At 35.3% G+C, this 19,192-nt stretch overlaps 1 protein-coding gene across 50 annotated transcripts in view; it reads right to left on the bottom strand.

The window, feature by feature from the left end:
* Zfp638 (zinc finger protein 638) overlaps positions 1 to 19,192 on the bottom strand; it is a 122,327-nt gene that overhangs the window by 11,868 nt on the left and 91,267 nt on the right. For 37 of the 50 annotated variants that reach the window (XR_015685555.1, XR_015685554.1, XR_015685556.1 and 34 more), the window contains 7 exon segments: positions 18,067 to 18,104; positions 15,597 to 15,728; positions 12,256 to 12,384; positions 11,425 to 11,466; positions 10,624 to 10,758; positions 8,756 to 8,878; positions 2,687 to 2,724 (listed from right to left, as the gene is read on the bottom strand). Coding sequence is in view for 41 of the 50 variants with exons in the window: in XM_087657438.1 (XP_087513564.1) it covers positions 2,687 to 2,724; positions 8,756 to 8,878; positions 10,624 to 10,758; positions 11,425 to 11,466; positions 12,256 to 12,384; positions 15,597 to 15,728; positions 18,067 to 18,104 (637 nt within the window). In the remaining 9 variants the exon portion in view is untranslated. 50 annotated transcript variants of the gene reach the window in all.

Here is a 19,192-nt window from a genome sequence, read left to right as displayed (position 1 = left end):
TACCAAGGGCTGATATTAGGTATTCAAAACTCTTGGAACTAGAGTAGAATCTGTGGTCAAGCACAAATATGACGAAAAAACAACTGTGACATTCAAGAGTTACATGGATATTCCTCAAAGTACAAGCATTTTGAAATTACAAGATTCATATCTATAATAAAGAATGAACTCAAATTCCTGCCTCATTAGTGAGCTATATATTGATCCTAACGATTTATAAATTGAACTATATAGAAACATTTATGAGTCTGAACAAACATGAAGACTTTTTAAATATCATCTGAAAGATGTAAAAAGCTTTCTCGATTACCATATTTAAAATGTTTAAAAAGTTACCATTTACACTAAGAAAACTACACAATTCCACACATGAAACACAGGTCTGTTAGTAAAGATAGCTCAGTTACATATTTTGCTTCTGTGACGGTCATTTTAAAGTTTATATTTATTTGTGTGTGTGTGCGTGCGTGCACACGCGCCTGTGTGAATCTATGTACACTGTGTAAGCACAGGAATCTTTGGAGGTCAGAAGAAGGTACTGGACATTTGGAGCTAGAACTGCACAAAGTTGTGAGCCTCCATGTGGCTACGAGAAATTGAACTTAGGTTCTCCCAAAGAACAACAAGTACTCGTAACTGTTAAGATGTCTCTCCAGCACCTAAAGACTGTGTAAATCTTTCAGTATTATAGTGTTTTCTTAGACATTATTTCAAAAGTGAGTATCTATTCATTAGCTATAATGAAGGAAAGTTTCAATGTTAATGATCAATTTAGTTTGGAATACCAGTGAGATGTCAAATAAATGACAATATTAAGACCAGAGTTAAAAGAACAGTTTTGTTTGCTTGTATTTGTTTTTAAGGAAATGAAAGGAAAAGTCACATTCAGAGTAACAACATGAAAAAAATTCCAGAAAGGCAATTAATTAGTATACGGTAATCCTACTTCCCAACCTCATCAATTAAGAATTTCCCAAAAAGGAATACTATAAAAGCTAGACATGAGGGTAGAAGATGACACCATAATGCACACATCTCAAGACAGTTTAGAATAAGATTTAACAGAGAAAAGTAATTGCAAAGTTTCACCAGGTATTCCCCAATATTATTTTAAAAAAGGGAAATTTCATCTAGCATCCTTATTTAAAGTCATAATCAAATGACACATAAATAGGATATATTTAGAGAGGTTAATAAAGGATAATTTGTTACTATTAAACTATTAATATAAAATTTCCTCAAAGCAATCTGTGATTAGAATTCACATTAATTAGAAACAAAAAAATTATGCTTTAAGGTAAATGGGCAACCATATTTACTTCTAAAAGACTCAATATTTAAAACAAATAACACCAGTACAGTTTTTTGGTTTTTGGTTTGGTTTTTGGGGGAAGGGTGTTATAGGTTTACTCTAAAAGTAATGTTAAATACTCTAGCCATACCCCACATTTTTCTCTCTGTAATACATGTCAGAAAAAAATGAAATTGGAAGCAGTTTTAAAAACATCAATTTAAGACTAGAAACTATCTGTAAACATATCAATATTGAGTTTCTAAGAAGAATCCAAAACCAATAAAAAGACAATAACCCACTGTTTCTGATTAAAAACAAGTTTTTGCAGATTAAAAAATTAAAAAACAGAATACACAAAAATAAATTTTGGGGGAAATCTATTTCTTACTACCAATAGAGCAAAACTGTAGGTCTGCCCATACGAACACGTATGACATTGTAATTATTAAGCTTTCTATGGACTTTCACATGACTATTATTGGTTGAGGGTAAACTTTCTTTTAAAAAGCTATGTGGTGACACACGGTAACCTCAAATGGGGCTTATGAGTTACCAATGTATTTAATATGCTCATGATCATTTTAACAACCCCAAATAGTCCGATTTTATAAAAAACTAGTTAATGAGAAGAATTTTATAAGACATTGTAAAGTATCAAATAATTACTTTTCTATTTAAAGATTTTCAAATTATTAAACTTATAAGATTTTTAAAAACAGACAATAAATAGTAAGCATCATAGCTAAAACAAATGTTTTTGTTGGTAGTTTGAAAATCAAGCTTTATTTGTGGATACGAAGTAGTAAATTTTTGGACAAATACCATTCTATACTTTCAAACAGTCTTAAATTGTACCAACTTAAAAAAATACACTGGGGGTTGGGGATTTAGCTCAGTGGTAGAGCGCTTGCCTAGCAAGCACAAGGCCCTGGGTTCGGTCCCCAGATCCGAAAAAAAGAACCAAAAAAAAAAAAATACACTGAACATTCTATTTTTATTTTAAGCTAATGAAATTTTAAGATGGAAAACATAAAACTGCATTTAGCTATTTTGGAACAGAACAATCTAGTGAAGAGCATATCATACCTATCACAGATTGAACTGCTCCAGATGGTTTACAAAGCATAAAGAATCAATATTTTTATACCTGATTCAAATAGTTTATACATGCAGTTTCTCTAAATAGTCAATAAACACCTGAATGAGTTTAAATATAGCCATCAACCAAAACAATCCCAAGGGCCAAACAGAACCCAAAAGTAAAAGGACAACAAGCTTACACATAACCAACAGGAACAGTCAGGTAGGAATTTCAGTACATAATAGTTACTCTAAGATCCAGAAATACTTAAACACAAAAATCAAGAAGAAAAAAACCTTAAAGCAACATACCTTTCTTTTCCAAGTTCTGGATCATTCTTCTTTTGAACCTACAATATAATTCACATTTTATTAGAGGTTATTCTAGTGGATCTTCAGTATTTAATAAAATACAGATAATAAAAGTAAAAAGAAGTAGAAAACATTAGTTTTCTGTATCTAGACAATCTAGATATTCCAAAAAAAATTTTTCTTATTAAAACCTGCCGCTACGCTACAGAGTAAGTCCAATTACCAATTTATGAGATATTGACAGATATGACAAACCTTTATAAAATCTAAAAGTCTGAAAGTACATCTTTTACTTAGAAGGAAACCAATAAACATGACATAAACACATTCCTTGTAGATTTGGTTTTAAAGATTTGTATTTATAAGGAAAACTTAAAAGTGTTCCACTAAATTGGGCATAGTTCAGGCCTATAACCCTAGCTACTTGGAAGGTGTGAATTCAAGAAGTTAAGACCAGCCTGGGCAACTTAAGGCAAATCTTCAAAGCAATATGGAGTAGTGGGGCTGATGGCTAGGTTAAAAAATTATTTGTCATGCAAGTACAAGGGTGTGGATTCATACTCCCAGCACAAATCTCAGTGCTGAGTGGATGGGGGGATAGAGATAGTAAGACTCCTGGGTCATGTTGTCTAACTTGTCAGTCTAACTCCAACAGTGAGCTCTAGCTCAGTGAGACAATTTATGTCAAAAAGTAAGATGGAAAAGCCATTGAGGAAGAAACCCAGCATCTACCTCTAGCCTCTACACAGATGTATACACATAAACGCACACCTACAAATGCTACAGCAATAATCCTTTTAAATATGAGTGTCCCACCCCTCCCCAAAGCAATGTAATGGAGGACCAAAATGAAGGGCTCAATGAGCTGTCTAAAAAAATGAAAACTAATACGTTTGAAAAGGTTGCAGGGACACTAGGAAGGTAGGAGTCAACGTGGAAGAAGTTAAGAGAAGAAATAATGCAGATGTAATCAAAACACATTTATGAAATTCAAAAGAATTAACAATAGCTTTTAGATTTAAAAAAAAAAATCACTTCAATGATTTTCACAGTAGGACTATTGAAGCCTCTTTAAAACTCTTAAAACTTTGTGGTTTTATATTCAAGGGAAAAGAACAGTGTGAGAGAATAACCTGAATGAGGAATGCAACCCAGGAACTGAACTCAGGTGGACTGAACTCAAGTGGTCAGGTTTGGGAATAATAAGTAATAAATTTCCTTTATTCAAGAACCTTGCTGGCCCAGAAATTCTCCCATCACCAGAAATATACTAAGGTCTTTGCCATTGCCTGTCTGCATAAAAATATCTTCTTCCTATATTTATACAGTTTTCTTCCTATTTCCTTCAAGTCGTCCAAATGATTCTTCTGCAGGGGTTTATAACTTACCATTTTAATATATAGAATTCCCCATTCATTTGTGTCTGTCCCTTTATGTGGGGAGTTGGGTGGGTTGAGGCAGGATTTCATGTAGTATAGGCAAACCTTGAACTAATACTATTCCCTTGTAAGTGTTGGAACACCTGGTATGTGTCACCTTATCTGACTTTTTAATCCTTTTTATCTTTTTTTTTTAAGATTTATTTATTTATTATATATAAGTACACTGTAGCTGTCTTCAGACACACCAGAAGAGGGCATCAGATCTCATTACAGATGGCTGTGAGCCACCATGTGGTTGCTGGGATTTGAACTCAGGACCTCTGGAAGAGCAGTCTGTGCTCTTAACTGAGCCGGTCTCTCCAGCCCTAATCCTTTTTATCTTGATTTGTCTTCAAAGTACTTTTTATCCTCTGATATTTTATTACTTGATATCTCTCTCTCTCTCTCTCTCTCTCTCTCTCACACACACACACACACACACACACACACACACACACACACACACACACACGGATCTTTCCTCAGTTAATGCAAGAATTTAGAAAGATTAGCAAAAAGCACAGATATTAAGTATAAGGCTCTATTATTTATCTCTGCTACTGAAACACAATGAAACCATTAAAAAAAACCCAATCTAAATTGGATTGAATTTAATTTTGTTTTGTTTTTTGTTTTTCAAGCCAGTTTCTCTGTGTAGTCCTGTCTGTCATGGAATTTGCTCTATAATAAGGCCTGCCTCTGACTCCCGAGTACTAGGTGTATCACCAAACTCACCCTGATTCTTTTAAAGATGTATTTATATTACTTTTCTACTTATATTCTATTATACAGTCATGTAAACTAAGAACATGTAAGATTTTTCTTATTTAATACACTTTCTAATAAACATAATAAAACACATTTTTTTTTCCTTCCAGAAAGCAATAATGGATCAATAGCACCTGCTTCTACAGAAACTCATAGTAGTTCTACCAAGTCTCTTTTTCTTTTTTTCCTGAGAAAAGGTTTCTCTGTGTAGCACTGGCTATCCTGGAACTTGATCTGTAGACCAGGGTGGCTTCTAACTCAGAGATCCACCTGCCTCTGCCTTCTGAGTGCTGGTTTAAAGGCTTGAGCCACCAATGTCTCCACCCAGTTTATACAAAGTCTCTTTACAAGTCAGTATCCCAACGAAGCTACAAATTTCAAAATTACTAATTTATATCATGTATTGTTCCCATAGTAATCAAGACTGTAAGAGATTAAAACAATTTTTAAAATAACCATAATAATGAAGTATCTAAACTCAGGAGAAGTCTGATCACTATCTGAGACTATTCTTGAGATCACACTCATGATGTATCTTGAGCTTTCATAAAATCCCTTTATGCCTTCTCAATTTCTTAAAAATTTTTTGTAGAAGAGGAGGAGACAGAAAGGTGGAGACAGGAGAGAGGAGAGGGTGAGAAGCCATGGCAGGTGATGTTAAGATTCTGCTCTGTGTATTTACAGGTTGTTATTAATGTTCTTAAGGGATGGATGGTACCGGGCTTTGTATGATTAAGTGGGCAATTATATCTTATCAATTGGATCTAAGATTATCGTGTTGTGTGTTCTTTTATGTGACAGTTTGAGTGTAGGAAAGTGTGCAGCTGGGATGTGTTTCCGCCAAGATATCTAGCAGATATCTTGGGGCACCACGGTGCAGGACCTAGGGGGTAAAAGACAACCCATACTTTTTTATTCTTTTATTTTTACAACAACAGATGGCAAACCAAGGTGATGGGCAAGAATCCACTAGTAATCCTAAGAGAAAGTTTTTATTTTCTAAGAGGAGGCCAGCACCATGTTAAGTCATGTGATATCTTAAGCACGGGAATTCAAACAAGAAACGGGGAAGCCACCTGGGATGGCAGGCTGTAGGTCTCCTATTGTGTGATAAGTAATGGCAGCTCAGAGAGTTAGAGATTAAAAGCTGCTTTTTAAAGAAAGTTGTTTAGAAAGTCTTTCAGGATACTCAAATTCTTTTTAACGTAGGCTCCACGGGAATTTTGGGTTGGAATCCTAGTTAGACAAGCTACTTCTTAATTACAGGTATTATTAAAAGATGATTGAGTTTGTTTTTAGAAAGAAGAGAGTAAAGAGATTACCTGAATCAGGTGGGGATTTTCATCCATGGTTCAGAACTTAGATAGGGAACAATTAGTCACTACCTCCAAGTAGAGAGTTGTGATAAATGTCTGTAACACCAAGGAGAGTGAATGCAGACATATATTATAGAAGTTATTAAGGTTAAAGAAAAATCTGTGGCTCCGGGTAGAGAGCTTAACAGACTGAGATATTTTGGGCAAAAGTCCTGATTTGATATGTTGTTTATTGACATTGGAATTGATAGAAGGTATTTGGTTTGTTTTATGAATTACCCCACTAAAGGCCATATGGCTCGTTGATTCCGGCTAGCGAGGGTTTGTGGTTACTTCTGATATTTACCACAACAGGAAGCTCGAATTCTCTTAACGTGGGCTCCACGGGAATTTTGGGTTCATTTCTTGATATCATAGAGTACAAAAGCCTATCAGGCTCATTGTTTAGCTTACTTCCTTTTTAAAAAATGGTTTAGTCTTCATGATGGGTGTGACTTTGAGTTTTATGGTTATATTATTACTCTGAGAGAGAGTGCAATATACAAGCTTTTCTGATTTCAGACTAAGGAACACAGTATTTTGGGAGAAAGATTTTGTCTTTGTGCTTTGTGCTTTGTGATTAAGCTCTGGAAACCTCACAGAGTCATACTGATCAGATTTGATGGAGGTAGACCGCCTGAAAAATTTATTCAGGAGAATCAAACAAAAAGATATCTCAATTCTAAACTTTTGTCTTGAGAGTTGTATTTTACAGAGTCTGTCTACTTGGAATCCTGGTCTCAAGGACTTTCAGCCGGGTCCAGTCAGGACACATCGGCTACAGCATTTGCTTCATTCTTCCTACCCCCTAATCCCCAAGGATATCTCAACAGCTTGAAGAAGTTATAGAGGAGTCGTCGCCCCAATTCCCTGGATATGGGGGGCTGAAAGTGGTTATTCTAAAGTTGTTTTTATGAGGAATTTAAAACTGCTTGTAATTTGACAGGAGGAATTAGTTAGATTGAATTATACAGTCATAATCTCATTTGATAACTAAGCTAAAATCATCTTTGCTTTGAAATAGAATTTATTTGTTAAAAGTTCAAAAGTACAAGGTTTAGAGCCAGTCCCTCTATTAATGTCATTACAAACTTCCAAGTTGATTATACATGTGAGTTAAGGGCCAAATAGCAAACATATTGCTGACTTTGTGAGAGAACTTTCAAGATATTATTAAGATATAAAGACAACAGTCCAGATTGTCTTATATACATAGATGGTTTTCAAAAACGTCAGAAATCCACAAAATTTGAGATTTAAAGTTATTTATCTTTTGTTGAGACATATCTGCTCCTAACAGTTCCCCTTTGGTGGATTTAATGAAGAATGTGAACATCTGTACCTCCAGGTGAGGCAATACTTTGTGGCTAGACAGCCACTGCACAAAACTGCCTGTTTCATCTGCAGACTAATACTGTCCAGAGAATGACAAATTATGAAGAATAGTTGACTGATAAACCCTGCAAAGACAGGGTGATCAGCCCTTCAAAATCTGCATTTCAAGAGTCAGTTGATTTTGGGCCAGAAGGCTGATGACTTGCGCTTACATGTTGCTAACGGGGACTGTGCTAGTGGAGATTTGTCTCTACAACCTCTCAGTTCTGGAAGCCGTGTTAGGCTTCCTTTGTGTATAGATATTTGGTCATTCACAGATTTCTAACGGGGTTGAAGACATTATAGTCTCATAGCCTATCAGGCTGTTTAACTCTAAATATACATATTTTATTGGATAGTTATCAGATAGTATATAAGCTAGCCAAGATATAATACAGATTTTAAGCTTTTCTTAAGCTGGAATGGATAACGAAATGTTCTGTTTAACTGATATCGTGATGGACTGGATGTTAGATATATTTTATGCTCTTAATTACAAAATGATAATAGTTGTGCTCAGCTTATATTTGAGAGAAAAGTTTTTTTTTTTTAATTAGACAAAAAGGGTAAAATGTAGGATGATGTCACAGGTGAGGCAGGCACAAGATAGAAGGAGGCCTGTCATTGGAGAAGGAAGGATGGGCAGGAGAGAAGTTTGAAGGAAGAGGAGGAGACTGGAGGAAAAAGGAAGAGACAGGAGAGAGGAGAGAGTGAGAAGCCATGGCAGGTGATGTTAAGATTCTGCTCTGTGTATTTACAGGTTGTTATTAATGTTCCTAAGGGATGGATGGTACCAGGCTTTGTATGTTTAAGTGGGCAATTATATCTTATCAAGTGGATCTAAAAAAAAAATTTTTTTGTAGATTTATGTATATGAGTGTTTTGCCTAAATGTATGAGTCTGTACCATGTGTGTTCCTGGTGCCCACTGAGGTCAAAGGCAGCCCTACACTCCCTAGAATTTGATTACAGATGGTTGTGAGTCACTCGGATGCTAGATACCAAACCTGGGTGCTCTGTAAGAACAGCCAATGCTCTTGACTGCTGAACCATTTTTCCAGCCCAACCTTTTGAACTTCTAAAATAACAAAAGCTGATTTAAAAACAACAACAACAACAACAACAACAACAACAACAACAACCACCACTTACCTCTGAGTCCATCTTTGGAGATAACGTGCAGCTCAACACATGGTCACCTATGTTCTGTGGATTTTGTTTCAGAAAATTGTACATTGACAGAGCAGATTCAGGACTTTCTAATTGAAGAATCACCTTTAGAAAGTATGAATTTAAAAATTACAAGTAGAATTAGGATGTCATCTAACAAATTACACTTTTTAATATACACCCAGAAGAACTGAAACCAGGGACCCAAAACATTTATTTACTCACTTACATTTCAAGAAATATTAGGCACAATAGTTAAAAAAGATGTCTACCAACTGATGAATAAATTTTAAAAATATAGACTATATTTTTAAAAATACAGAATGCTGTTTAGTCTTAAAAAAGAAACTGATATATGCCAGGTCAATGAGTCTGGAATACACACCAAGTAAAGTAAACAACTGCAAAACAGGAAATACAATTAAAATTCCTTATGGCATCAGATGTTATTTTTATTTTTAGAAACAGACACAAGGTGCCAGTTGAATGGTCTGGATGTTAAAGAGTTACTGTTTAATGCACAAGAAGTGAGAGTTTGAGAAGACAGGAAAAGTTATAGAATTGTATGGTGGTGCGATAGTTGCACAAAGTATGTCCAATGCAGCTGAACTGACAACTAAAGTTTAAATGGTAAATACATAATTTACAAATGCATTAAAAATACTAAGCAAAACAAAGGGATATTAAAACTCCTTTCTTTCAAACAGAAGACTAGTGTCTGGGGCTGGAAAGAGGGCTCAGGAGTTAGTGCTCTCCCAGAAGACCTGAGTTTAGTTCCCAGTACCCACATTGAGTGGCTCATAACTTTTGGTAACCCCAGCTCCAGGGAATCTGACACCCTTTTCTATCCTCATACACACAAAGACACAGGCACACATGGCAATACACACAAATCCATAAAAATTAGAACATATACACACCAACCCCTCAACCAACAAAACAAACAAGCAAACAAACAAACAAAACCCCAAGGCCATACAAACAACCAAAACCCCATGCAGGACTAATGTGCAAAGTTTTAGAGTTCAGATTGCTTATGTGGCACCTGTGTGCTGTCTTTCCATCCTATGCCATGCCTTATCTAGAGTACCAGACAGGCTCTATTTATCAAAGAAAATCAGTAGCTGCCTGTTACTTAATCGGCTTATAAGGCACATTTGGTCACTACCATACCATTGCATCATTTGCAACATACTTATAATTATTATTATTTTGTTATTACAAAGTAGTTTTGATACAAAGTATTGCCTTTTAAAATAATATAGTACTGACAAAAAAAAATTTTTTTAGATAGGAATATCACCCGCTAGCCCAGAGATTCAGGAGGAAGAAACAATACTGTAGAAAGTTAAATATTAGCATGGGCTACACAAGAGAACACTGACCCCATAAAAGAAAACTAATTATAATAGATATATAGCTGCAATACATAATAAATATAGAAAGCAGATTAAATATAAAAAATCAACAATTTTAGTTTGAAATTTTAAGTACAGAAGTCAAATCATGAAATAAAATTGACAAGTAGATCAAAATCAGTGTTTTACAGTTAGAAAGAGGTTTTTAAAAAACCGATGTAACATGCCCTTCACTTTATGAGGGTAAAAAAGCTTTGCCATGCATGGTTATATAACTAATGTATGTAGCCCTCTGGTAAGACATGCTCCTTCGCTCTCTCTGTGAATCTTATTTCTCTTTAAAAACTAAAGAGAGACCTTTTCTTTTTTTGAATTACAGTCCAAAAAAATTGTTCTAATGTATTATAATGGTTGAATAATGTTTACAGATGCTTCTACTCAAAAGACAAGTTAGAAGCTGCAGACTGTAACATGCATACAGGCTATAATTACCTTGTTTCTGTTACTCATGAACACATAGCGATCCACTTTCCCAAACTGATGTCCAACACAAAGCACACACTGAAGTCCGTCTTCAGGTAAATTGTCAAGATGTACAAATCGGTTGTAAATTTCATCAATATTTGCCTGTATTTTATTGGAGTTTTTTTTTAAATAATGTGGAAAAAAAGGATAAAAGTTAAACCATAATTCACTGGTTAGCATTAATTTAACACTACAGTGGTCTTCCCATTCCCAGTGTGGGGATTAAACTTAGAGCATCATGTGGCCCAGAAAAGACCTTTATATCTGATTCATATATAAGAGAATCTCTTATAAACCTCGACTGTCAATTAATAAAGACAATGGCCAATAAGCTGAGGTGTAGGAAATAAGAGGGAGCCAGAGAAACACATGGACTGAGGAAACTGACATAAACCAACAGGTAAATAAAGGAAGAAGACGGCCAAAACTAAAGAGGGGTAACTAATCAAGCACTAAACATAGGAAAATAGTTAATAGTTTATTAAGTTAAGGGCTAGTCAGGGAATGAGCCAAAGCTTATGGCCTAGGCATTTAGTAATAAAGGGATCTGTATTTCCTCTATGCTCACTAAAAAAATCCTCAAATATCACCTATATGGCTACTATAATGCATTTCAGTGTATAAAAAAAATGTTTGTATCAAGGACTATGATACCCTTTCCATTTTTACCAAGAGCCATCTGATATCTTAGTCAACTTTACTTCTTAAAAAGAAAAAAAACCCTTTCAAATAAACCAGTCAACAAAAGCATTTAAATGTGAAACTTACCTCCGGGTCACTTTCTTGAATCAAAGTTGTAAAGAGAGCTTCCTAGAAAGCCAAACATTCAAAAGTAAAAGGTAAAAGCTCTGACTCATCCACAAGCTACTACTCAATCATAATCTGTTACACAAAGAGCCACACAGATAGGTGTTATCCAGTCTTCCATAAAATCAGGTAGCATAAGTCCTACTCCTTTAAAATATAGTTCTTAAACCTTTTCTCTTTGATACTACTGACACGTATAACAATCCAACTATTGCCAACAGGTTAGGATGACTATCAGGAAAAGGTTTCCTAAATTTTCATTTCTCCCAGCTTCTATGAGATTCTATCTCCTTTTAAGATGTACGGACACTGAAATGTTTTTGGCATCAGTCAAAGCTGAATTTGAACAGATTTGACTTTCATGTTGGGATCATGGCTTTGTGGTCAAAGTACCTGAAGGAAGCAAAACACACAGTAGCATAAGGAGTGATTCTAGGACTTTGGCAGCTTTAAAAGACTAAACAATGAGGAACAGGGGACAAGCTTCATATGCCTAAAACACAGAAGGTTTATTGATTGACTAAGTCTGACAAATGAGGAGGAAAAATTAAAGACAATTGCCAGTATTCTGCTTTGATTGTCGGCCAAAGTGGCAGTCAAGAACAATTTCCTTTATTTAATTTTTTTTTTTAAGTAGGATTCTGTCTTGGCTCAGTGGTCAGAAAAAGGAGACTTTTATAGCTTGAAAACACTGTGACCCCCCCCCAATAAACTAGATAATAAAAAATAATGAATTTGATCTTAAAATTTAGTAAAATCTAGGAATAATGATGGTTTATGTCTATTACTTACCTCATCTTTTAAATCTACATCCTCAGGAGCCATGCTTATGGAGAGCTGATTTCCATCCATGCATATTGGGAAGCACGTGTAAAACTTTACCATAGAATCTGCAGATTTTTTGTTTATTTCTATATATGCCTTTAAATATAAAAATTATAAAAATTAAAAATTAATTCTTTCTTAGAGTTAAAGGACTTATAGCAAAGTCCACAGGCTAAAATTAACATAACAACAAGCAGGAAATAAGTGAATCTATATGCAATATTAAAAAGAGAAGCAAAACACATTATAAAACTGATACTGAAAAAGTCTTGTCTATTTAGCTGTGTTTTATTTCTTTGAGACAGGGTTTCTCTGTGTAACAGCCAAACAGAGGTCCTCCTATGCCTCCGTGTGCTGGGATTAAAGGTAGTGCCACCATGCCCACCCTGTTTGTTTATTTTTGATATAGGGTTTTATTCCAGACCCTGGGACACTGGAATTAAAACCAGGAACTATTTCAATGCAATAAAAAGTCTTATGTTTTGCATTCACAACAGTACTTAGCATAAGCAAACATTTTTGTTTTATTATTTTTTAAATATTTAAGATATTTAAATAAGTCCTTAGCTTTAAATTACTTGTCATAAGTGGTGTAATGGTATTTCTAGTTACTGTGCCTGGGACAACTATATGCCCTTCATCCAGTGAGTCCACACTATATTACCTGGCCATTAGTGACTTAATGATCATTTGTTATCAACTTGTGCAGCAACCTGTGTTCAAGGAACCTTTATTTTAATCATGGCCACAAAGTATAACAACAGTGATGCTAACAATTATAACCACCAAGAAGAAGCCCTCAAAGGTACTTCCTGTAAATGAAAAAGCCAAAGTGATCAGCATAACAGACTGAGGAAAAAAAAATGCATGAAGCCTGTATGAGTACTCAGTGAGTAAAGGTTCTTGTGGCCAAGCTTAACCACCACAATTCAATTGCCCTCTGGCTTGCATGCATATACTGTAGTACATACATGGTCACATATTAAACACAAATAAATATATCTCAAAAACAAAAAGATAAATTACATGCTGATTTTGGTAAAAAAAAATTATGGTAAGAAAAAAAATCCTTGAGATTATAAAGTTGAGGAAAGATATGTGTGCTAGCTTTGCATTAGTCCTTTAAACTGCCACAATTAAAGTGTGTGGGATAGAAATGCTTCATTAACAAGAAAGAGATGTTAAATCTGTGTATGCATGAAATATGAAGAATACCGAATACCTAGGGTTCAGTACCTCTCAAGTTCAAACATACACAGGGGTCTTGAAACACAATTCTCACAGACAAGGGGAAACGACTAGTAGGAAAGTCTGGTATTTATCTATATAATTTTAGAAAAGTATTTTATCTCCAAGTATTTAATAATTCTACTCAATACTAAACAAATCTGGGCAGATAATACCTTGGTTTGCTGGCTTAGATTTTTAGACATATCTAGTAGATATTTACTAATAAACATCTAGTAGATGTTTTGGTATTACAATATAAACTTATCAATTTGAATTCTTTTTAAAAGCTCAAAATTTCTCCTTTTACTTTATCATATGAAACAATTGTGCAGCAAAAGAATAGAGTGCTTTCTTTTTTCATCTTCCTTTAAACATTACAAATAACCTGTATCTAAAAATAAGCTTTAGGGGGCTGGAGAGACAGCTCAGTGGTTAAGAGTACAGGTTGCTCTTACAGAAGATCCAGTTTTGATTCCCAATACCCACACAATGGCTCACAGCCTCCTTTAACTCCTGTTGCAGAGAATCTGATGCATTCTGCTGACCTCCAAAAGGACCAGGCACACATGTGACAAACAACCATACATGAAAGCAAAATATTCATATAATAACAATAAAGACATAAAACTATAAAAAGAAAGCTATGATCCATATCCTGTTTCCCCTCTTTTAAAGTGTGTACAATTCAGTAGTCTAGAGAGCTGTGTAACCATTACACTTAATTTAAAACTGCATATAACTCACCTTGTATTCGCCACTGTTCTGTAAACACACTAGCTGATGGTCCTGATCCATGTATCCCACTACTTTAAAAAATTGAGTGACTGCCAACTTGGCTGGGTCATAAGACCTCCACTGCCCAAAGAGTAATACTTTTAGATTCTTTCCAGAAATCTCCCCTCCTGTAAGGTTATTACAGCACCTCCCACAGTTGTTTATTAACAAGAAATTTTGTTGAGCTATTTTTAAAACAATAGTTTTATATTGTTATAGTTTTAATAGTTTATGTTTGTATATTTAATAGTTGTATGTTTGTAATAGTTATGTTTATATTTTAATAGTTTTATGTTTGTGTGCTTGTATGAGTTTAAGTGCACCGTATGAAGAATACAGGACCCCATATGGGTTAGAAAGGGTATTTATTGTATCTTTTGGAACTAGATAGGTAGTTCTGAGTTGCCAATATTTATTAATCTTTCTGTTGTCCTACTAGTGATATTTAATAGGCATTAAACAGTTTCTAGACTCAAATTGATGTCAAAATAAAAATAAATCCTAAAAAAAATTAAATAGTGTGTATGGGGGTCTTGCTGCATGTATGGCTGTGCAACACACATGCCCTTGGAGATCAGAAGAGGGCATCAGATCCACTAGGACTGTAGCTATAGGCTGTTGTGAGCTGTCTTGTAGATGCTGGGTTATCAAGCCTGGGTCCTCTGGAAGAGACGCTCGAACACTTAACTGCTAAGTTACCACCCCAGCTTTCCAAATAAATTGTAAAAAGAAAAAGAAAAGCAAACAATCAAACCAAAACCAATTATACTTAATTAGGACAATACTGAAGTAGAAGATACTTAAGTTTTTCATTTTCAAATCCCTTAGTTAGGCTAGGGCTATAGCTTAGCAGTAAAGCATGTACCTAGCCCTACGTCCAATTCCTAACACCCCACCCCGACCCCTGAGATAGTTAGGAAAGAGGAGTGGAGGGAAAGAGGGAGATTGAGACTGGCTGATTATAAAGCCAGGCTGGGATAGAGGACCATGAGTTTAAAGCCAGTACAAGTAAAACCCTGTTTCAAAATCACAACACAACACATAAAAAGGTTGGGTTTTTTTTTTTTCTTTTTCTTTAAATCACTAGCTTAAAAGGAGATTTTCAGATAATCCCTAAAATTTTTAGTATTTTTTAAATTTTAGTGTTATCAAAATACTTATTTTTTTTTTTTTTTTTGGTTCTTTTTTTCGGACCTGGGGACCGAACCCAGGGCCTTACGCTTCCTAGGCAAGCGCTCTACCACTGAGCTAAATCCCCAACCCCATCAAAATACTTATAATATAAAGTTATCATAAATTCTTACCTTTTTATGAGATGATAAAACCAAAATATCCTTCAAAGCACCAAATGGTTTTGCTAAGTTGTAAATTTCTTCTGTAGAATATCCTTTATTAGGCAAATTAGAAATAAAAACTACACTCATTTCCTCCATTTCCTTCAAAACAAATTAAGAAAGTGATTACTATTTACTACTGGAAGGAAAGCCAAATACATCAGGAGGCTGATAAGGTCTCAAATTAATGGTGGTTTTGTTTTGTTTTGTTTTTTTTTTGAATGAGAAAGGCCCCATAAGGCTTATACATAATATACATTTGAATGTTTGATATCGAAGGTGAGGTGTGACCTTATTGGAGTGGTTGTGATCCTGTTGGAGGGGTTAATGCCAGGTCCATTCTTAGTCTCTCTGCTTCCTGTTTGTGGTGGGGGGGTGGGAGTGCGTGCATGCCTGCCAACTGCCATCCTTCCTAACCTGATGAAAACAGACTAGCCTCTGAAACTGTAAGCAAGCCCCCAGTTAAACACTTTCCTTTGTATGTTGACTGGTCATAATGTCTCAGTCACAGCAATAGAACAGTAACTTAGACACCCTTAGAACTTGAAAATTTACAATTTTCAATTACATAGAAGAATTACAGACATACCATTTCTCATCTAGTCCAGGTCATCAGTCTCCTTTTGGCTTACTGTTTTCAAATAGAAATTCGTATCCCCCTATCTCTGACCACAGCTCCTTCCTTCACATATGCTGTGCCTTACAATGCCATATGTAGATCTAACATCTAAACCAGTGTCTTCTCATCTTCCTGAACATCAATCTCTCCCAGGCAGTATTTTTTAAGTTCATCTATTCCCTTTATGATCCTTATACCAACAAGTAAGCATTTTACTGCTTTATTTTGTTCTACAGCTATTTATTCTCTAAATTGATTTTCTCATTCATTACACTCGCTTTTCCTTTTGTAGAAATTGGGAAAATTCCAGAACCTCTATGGTAAACTTGGCATATTTTGACCTTAGGGGGTAGAAAGGAAAACAAAACAAAAAAACCTGTGTGATGGTTTTTATATGCTTGGCCCAGAGAGTGGCACTATTTAGAGGTGTGGCCTTGTTGGAATAGGTGTATCACTATGGGCATGGGCTTTAAAACCCTACTCCTAGCTGCCTAGAGGTCAGTCTTCCAGTAGCTACCTCAGATGAAGATGTTGAACCCTCAGCTCCTCCTGCACCATGCCTGCCTGGATGCTGCTATGCTCCTGTCTTGATGATAATGAACTGACTCTCTGAACCTGTAAGCCAGACAGACCCAATTAAATGTTGTCCTTATAGGAGTTGCCTTGGTCATGGTGTCTGTTCATAGCAGTAAAACCCTAACTAAAACAACCTGCAAAAAGCCAGAGCTTTAAAAAAACAAGTGACTAACAATCAGCCTCTCATGTTTGTTTATATATGGCTCCTTCTAAAGAGCTTTATGGGAATGCTGTACTACACTGACCCCATTACACCAGTGTTTTAAAATACTTTTCTATTTCTTTTTAAAGACTTATTTATTATATATAAGTACACTGTAGCTGTCTTCAGACACACCAGAAGAGGGCATTGGATCACATTACAGATGGTTGTGAGTCACCATGTGGTTGCTGGGATTTGAACTCAGGACCTCTGGAGGAGCAGGCAGTACCCTTAATACTGAGCCATCTCTCTAGCCCTAAAATACTTTTCTTAAACTACGACATCCTATTCAGTGATTTCTTACTCAGTGGATTATTAAATAAAAATGAATTAGGGCAAAGCATATGAGCAACCTTAAATTCTAACAATTGAAATCTAGATGAATATACTGTTAATATACTGTTAAATGTAAGAAAATAAAGTGAAATTTATGCCCTTTGAATAAATAATCATTTGTTTCTCTAAAAAAAAAAAATGCAGTACAAACAATAAGCCTTGATAATCAAAATATTCACAGATCTCACATTTTAAGGCTAGAAAAAAATGAAATGTCAAAAAGGATTATTAGAAACTGTCTCAGCTAGTGATGTACTTGCAAAACATGTACAAAACCCTACATTTTAAGCCAATGAATGAATAAACTGAGTGTGGTAACACACTTCAGTAATAACCACACTAAAAAAGTTGAAGCAGGAAATGAAAGTCCAGGTTTCTCCTTGCAACATAGCATGTTCAAGCTCAGTCCAGGATACAAAGAAAGCCTATCTCAAACAAATATCACCTAATGAAACAAAACGAAACAAATTTTCAATGTGTACAGGTTCTAGTTTTTTCAGTTCCAAAATAGTTATCTGTTCCAAACTAAATTTGCCTTAACATGTTCTCAGAGGAAAGTAACCTTCATAAACACATATACATTTATTCAAGGTTTTTAAACCAACACCATATCTAAAGAGTTTAAAAATGACTAAAATATTTTGCCATGCCAAAAGGTGAATATAGTTGCTTTAAGAATTCTATGTAAATAAAATAAAAAAACTGACCTTGCTCACTGGTTCATTTTCTGTGGCCTCCAAAGCACCTTAATACCAAAAAAAAAAAAAAACAAAACAATAAAAAAACAATAAAAACACAATTTTTAAAAGTTCATGCAATCTTCAAGGTTCCTCTTTATTCCACAGTAAGTTAAATAAGTTATCTGGACATATGTGACTGACAAATGGGTAAGAAACAGTAGGAAAGAAGTATAAGAGGAACACCAAATCTTCCCTCTTTTATTGAAAAATGATTTAGTTTCTACTTCTTCCAGTTGCTTCCCACATCCCCCACTCTCCCATCCAGATTCACTCCCTTTCGTTCTCTCATTAGAAAGCCAGCTTCTAACATATAACAACAAAATGCTAGCAAAATAAAATATAGTAAGATAAAACAAAAATATATTCAAGTTTGTACAGCTGAAACAGCTGAAAATTACAATGTATACTCGGAAGACACTGGTGTACACTCATGCAGGCCATGTGCTTCCTGCTTCAGTCTCAGTCCACAGGAGCTCTGCTCAGTTGAGTTTAGAGGACCTTGTTTTTCTAGGATACCAGTCTTTAAGTACATTGTAATGATAACTTCGGAATTTTGGTTTCCTCACACACCCATACCCAGAAAGACAGAGAGACGGGGAGAGAGAGAGAGAGAGAGAGAGAGAGACAGAGACAGAGACAGAGACAGAGACAGAGAGTGACAGAGACAGAGACAGAGACAGACAGACATTGTAAGAATATGTTTTCATTTTAATCACAGGTGTGGGAGATGAGGCTGTTTCAGACTGTCCACAGCAGCTGACTGTGATTGACCTCATGCTCTAGCAGGGGCATGATTTTGCCAGCTGCAGATAATTTCTGCTGCTGTGTGAACTCCGTTTGGAATTGTGGGGATTTTTTTAGAGGGTATATAAATGCTAGGGTCCCAAGAGGCAGAGTGGACTGCTGGTTGGTTATTGTTTGAGGCTTGTTAAACTGTCATGCACAAAAAAGAAATAAGAAGAAATTGAATATCCTGACAGTGAAGATGAGAAGATCAAACTTGTCCAAAGAAACTTGACCCCCTAAATTACCAGGTGGTAGGCTAAGGACAACATCAATGCCTTTCTGGCCTCTGACTTTTATTCAGGGATCT

Source organism: Rattus norvegicus, chromosome 4 (genome assembly GCF_021556685.1).
Source record: "Rattus norvegicus strain SHRSP/BbbUtx chromosome 4, alternate assembly SHRSP_T2T, whole genome shotgun sequence".
NCBI classification, from domain to species: Eukaryota; Metazoa; Chordata; class Mammalia; order Rodentia; family Muridae; genus Rattus; species Rattus norvegicus.
The sequence above is the reverse complement of the archived record's forward strand: the minus strand, read 5'-3'. Positions and strand labels throughout refer to the sequence as shown.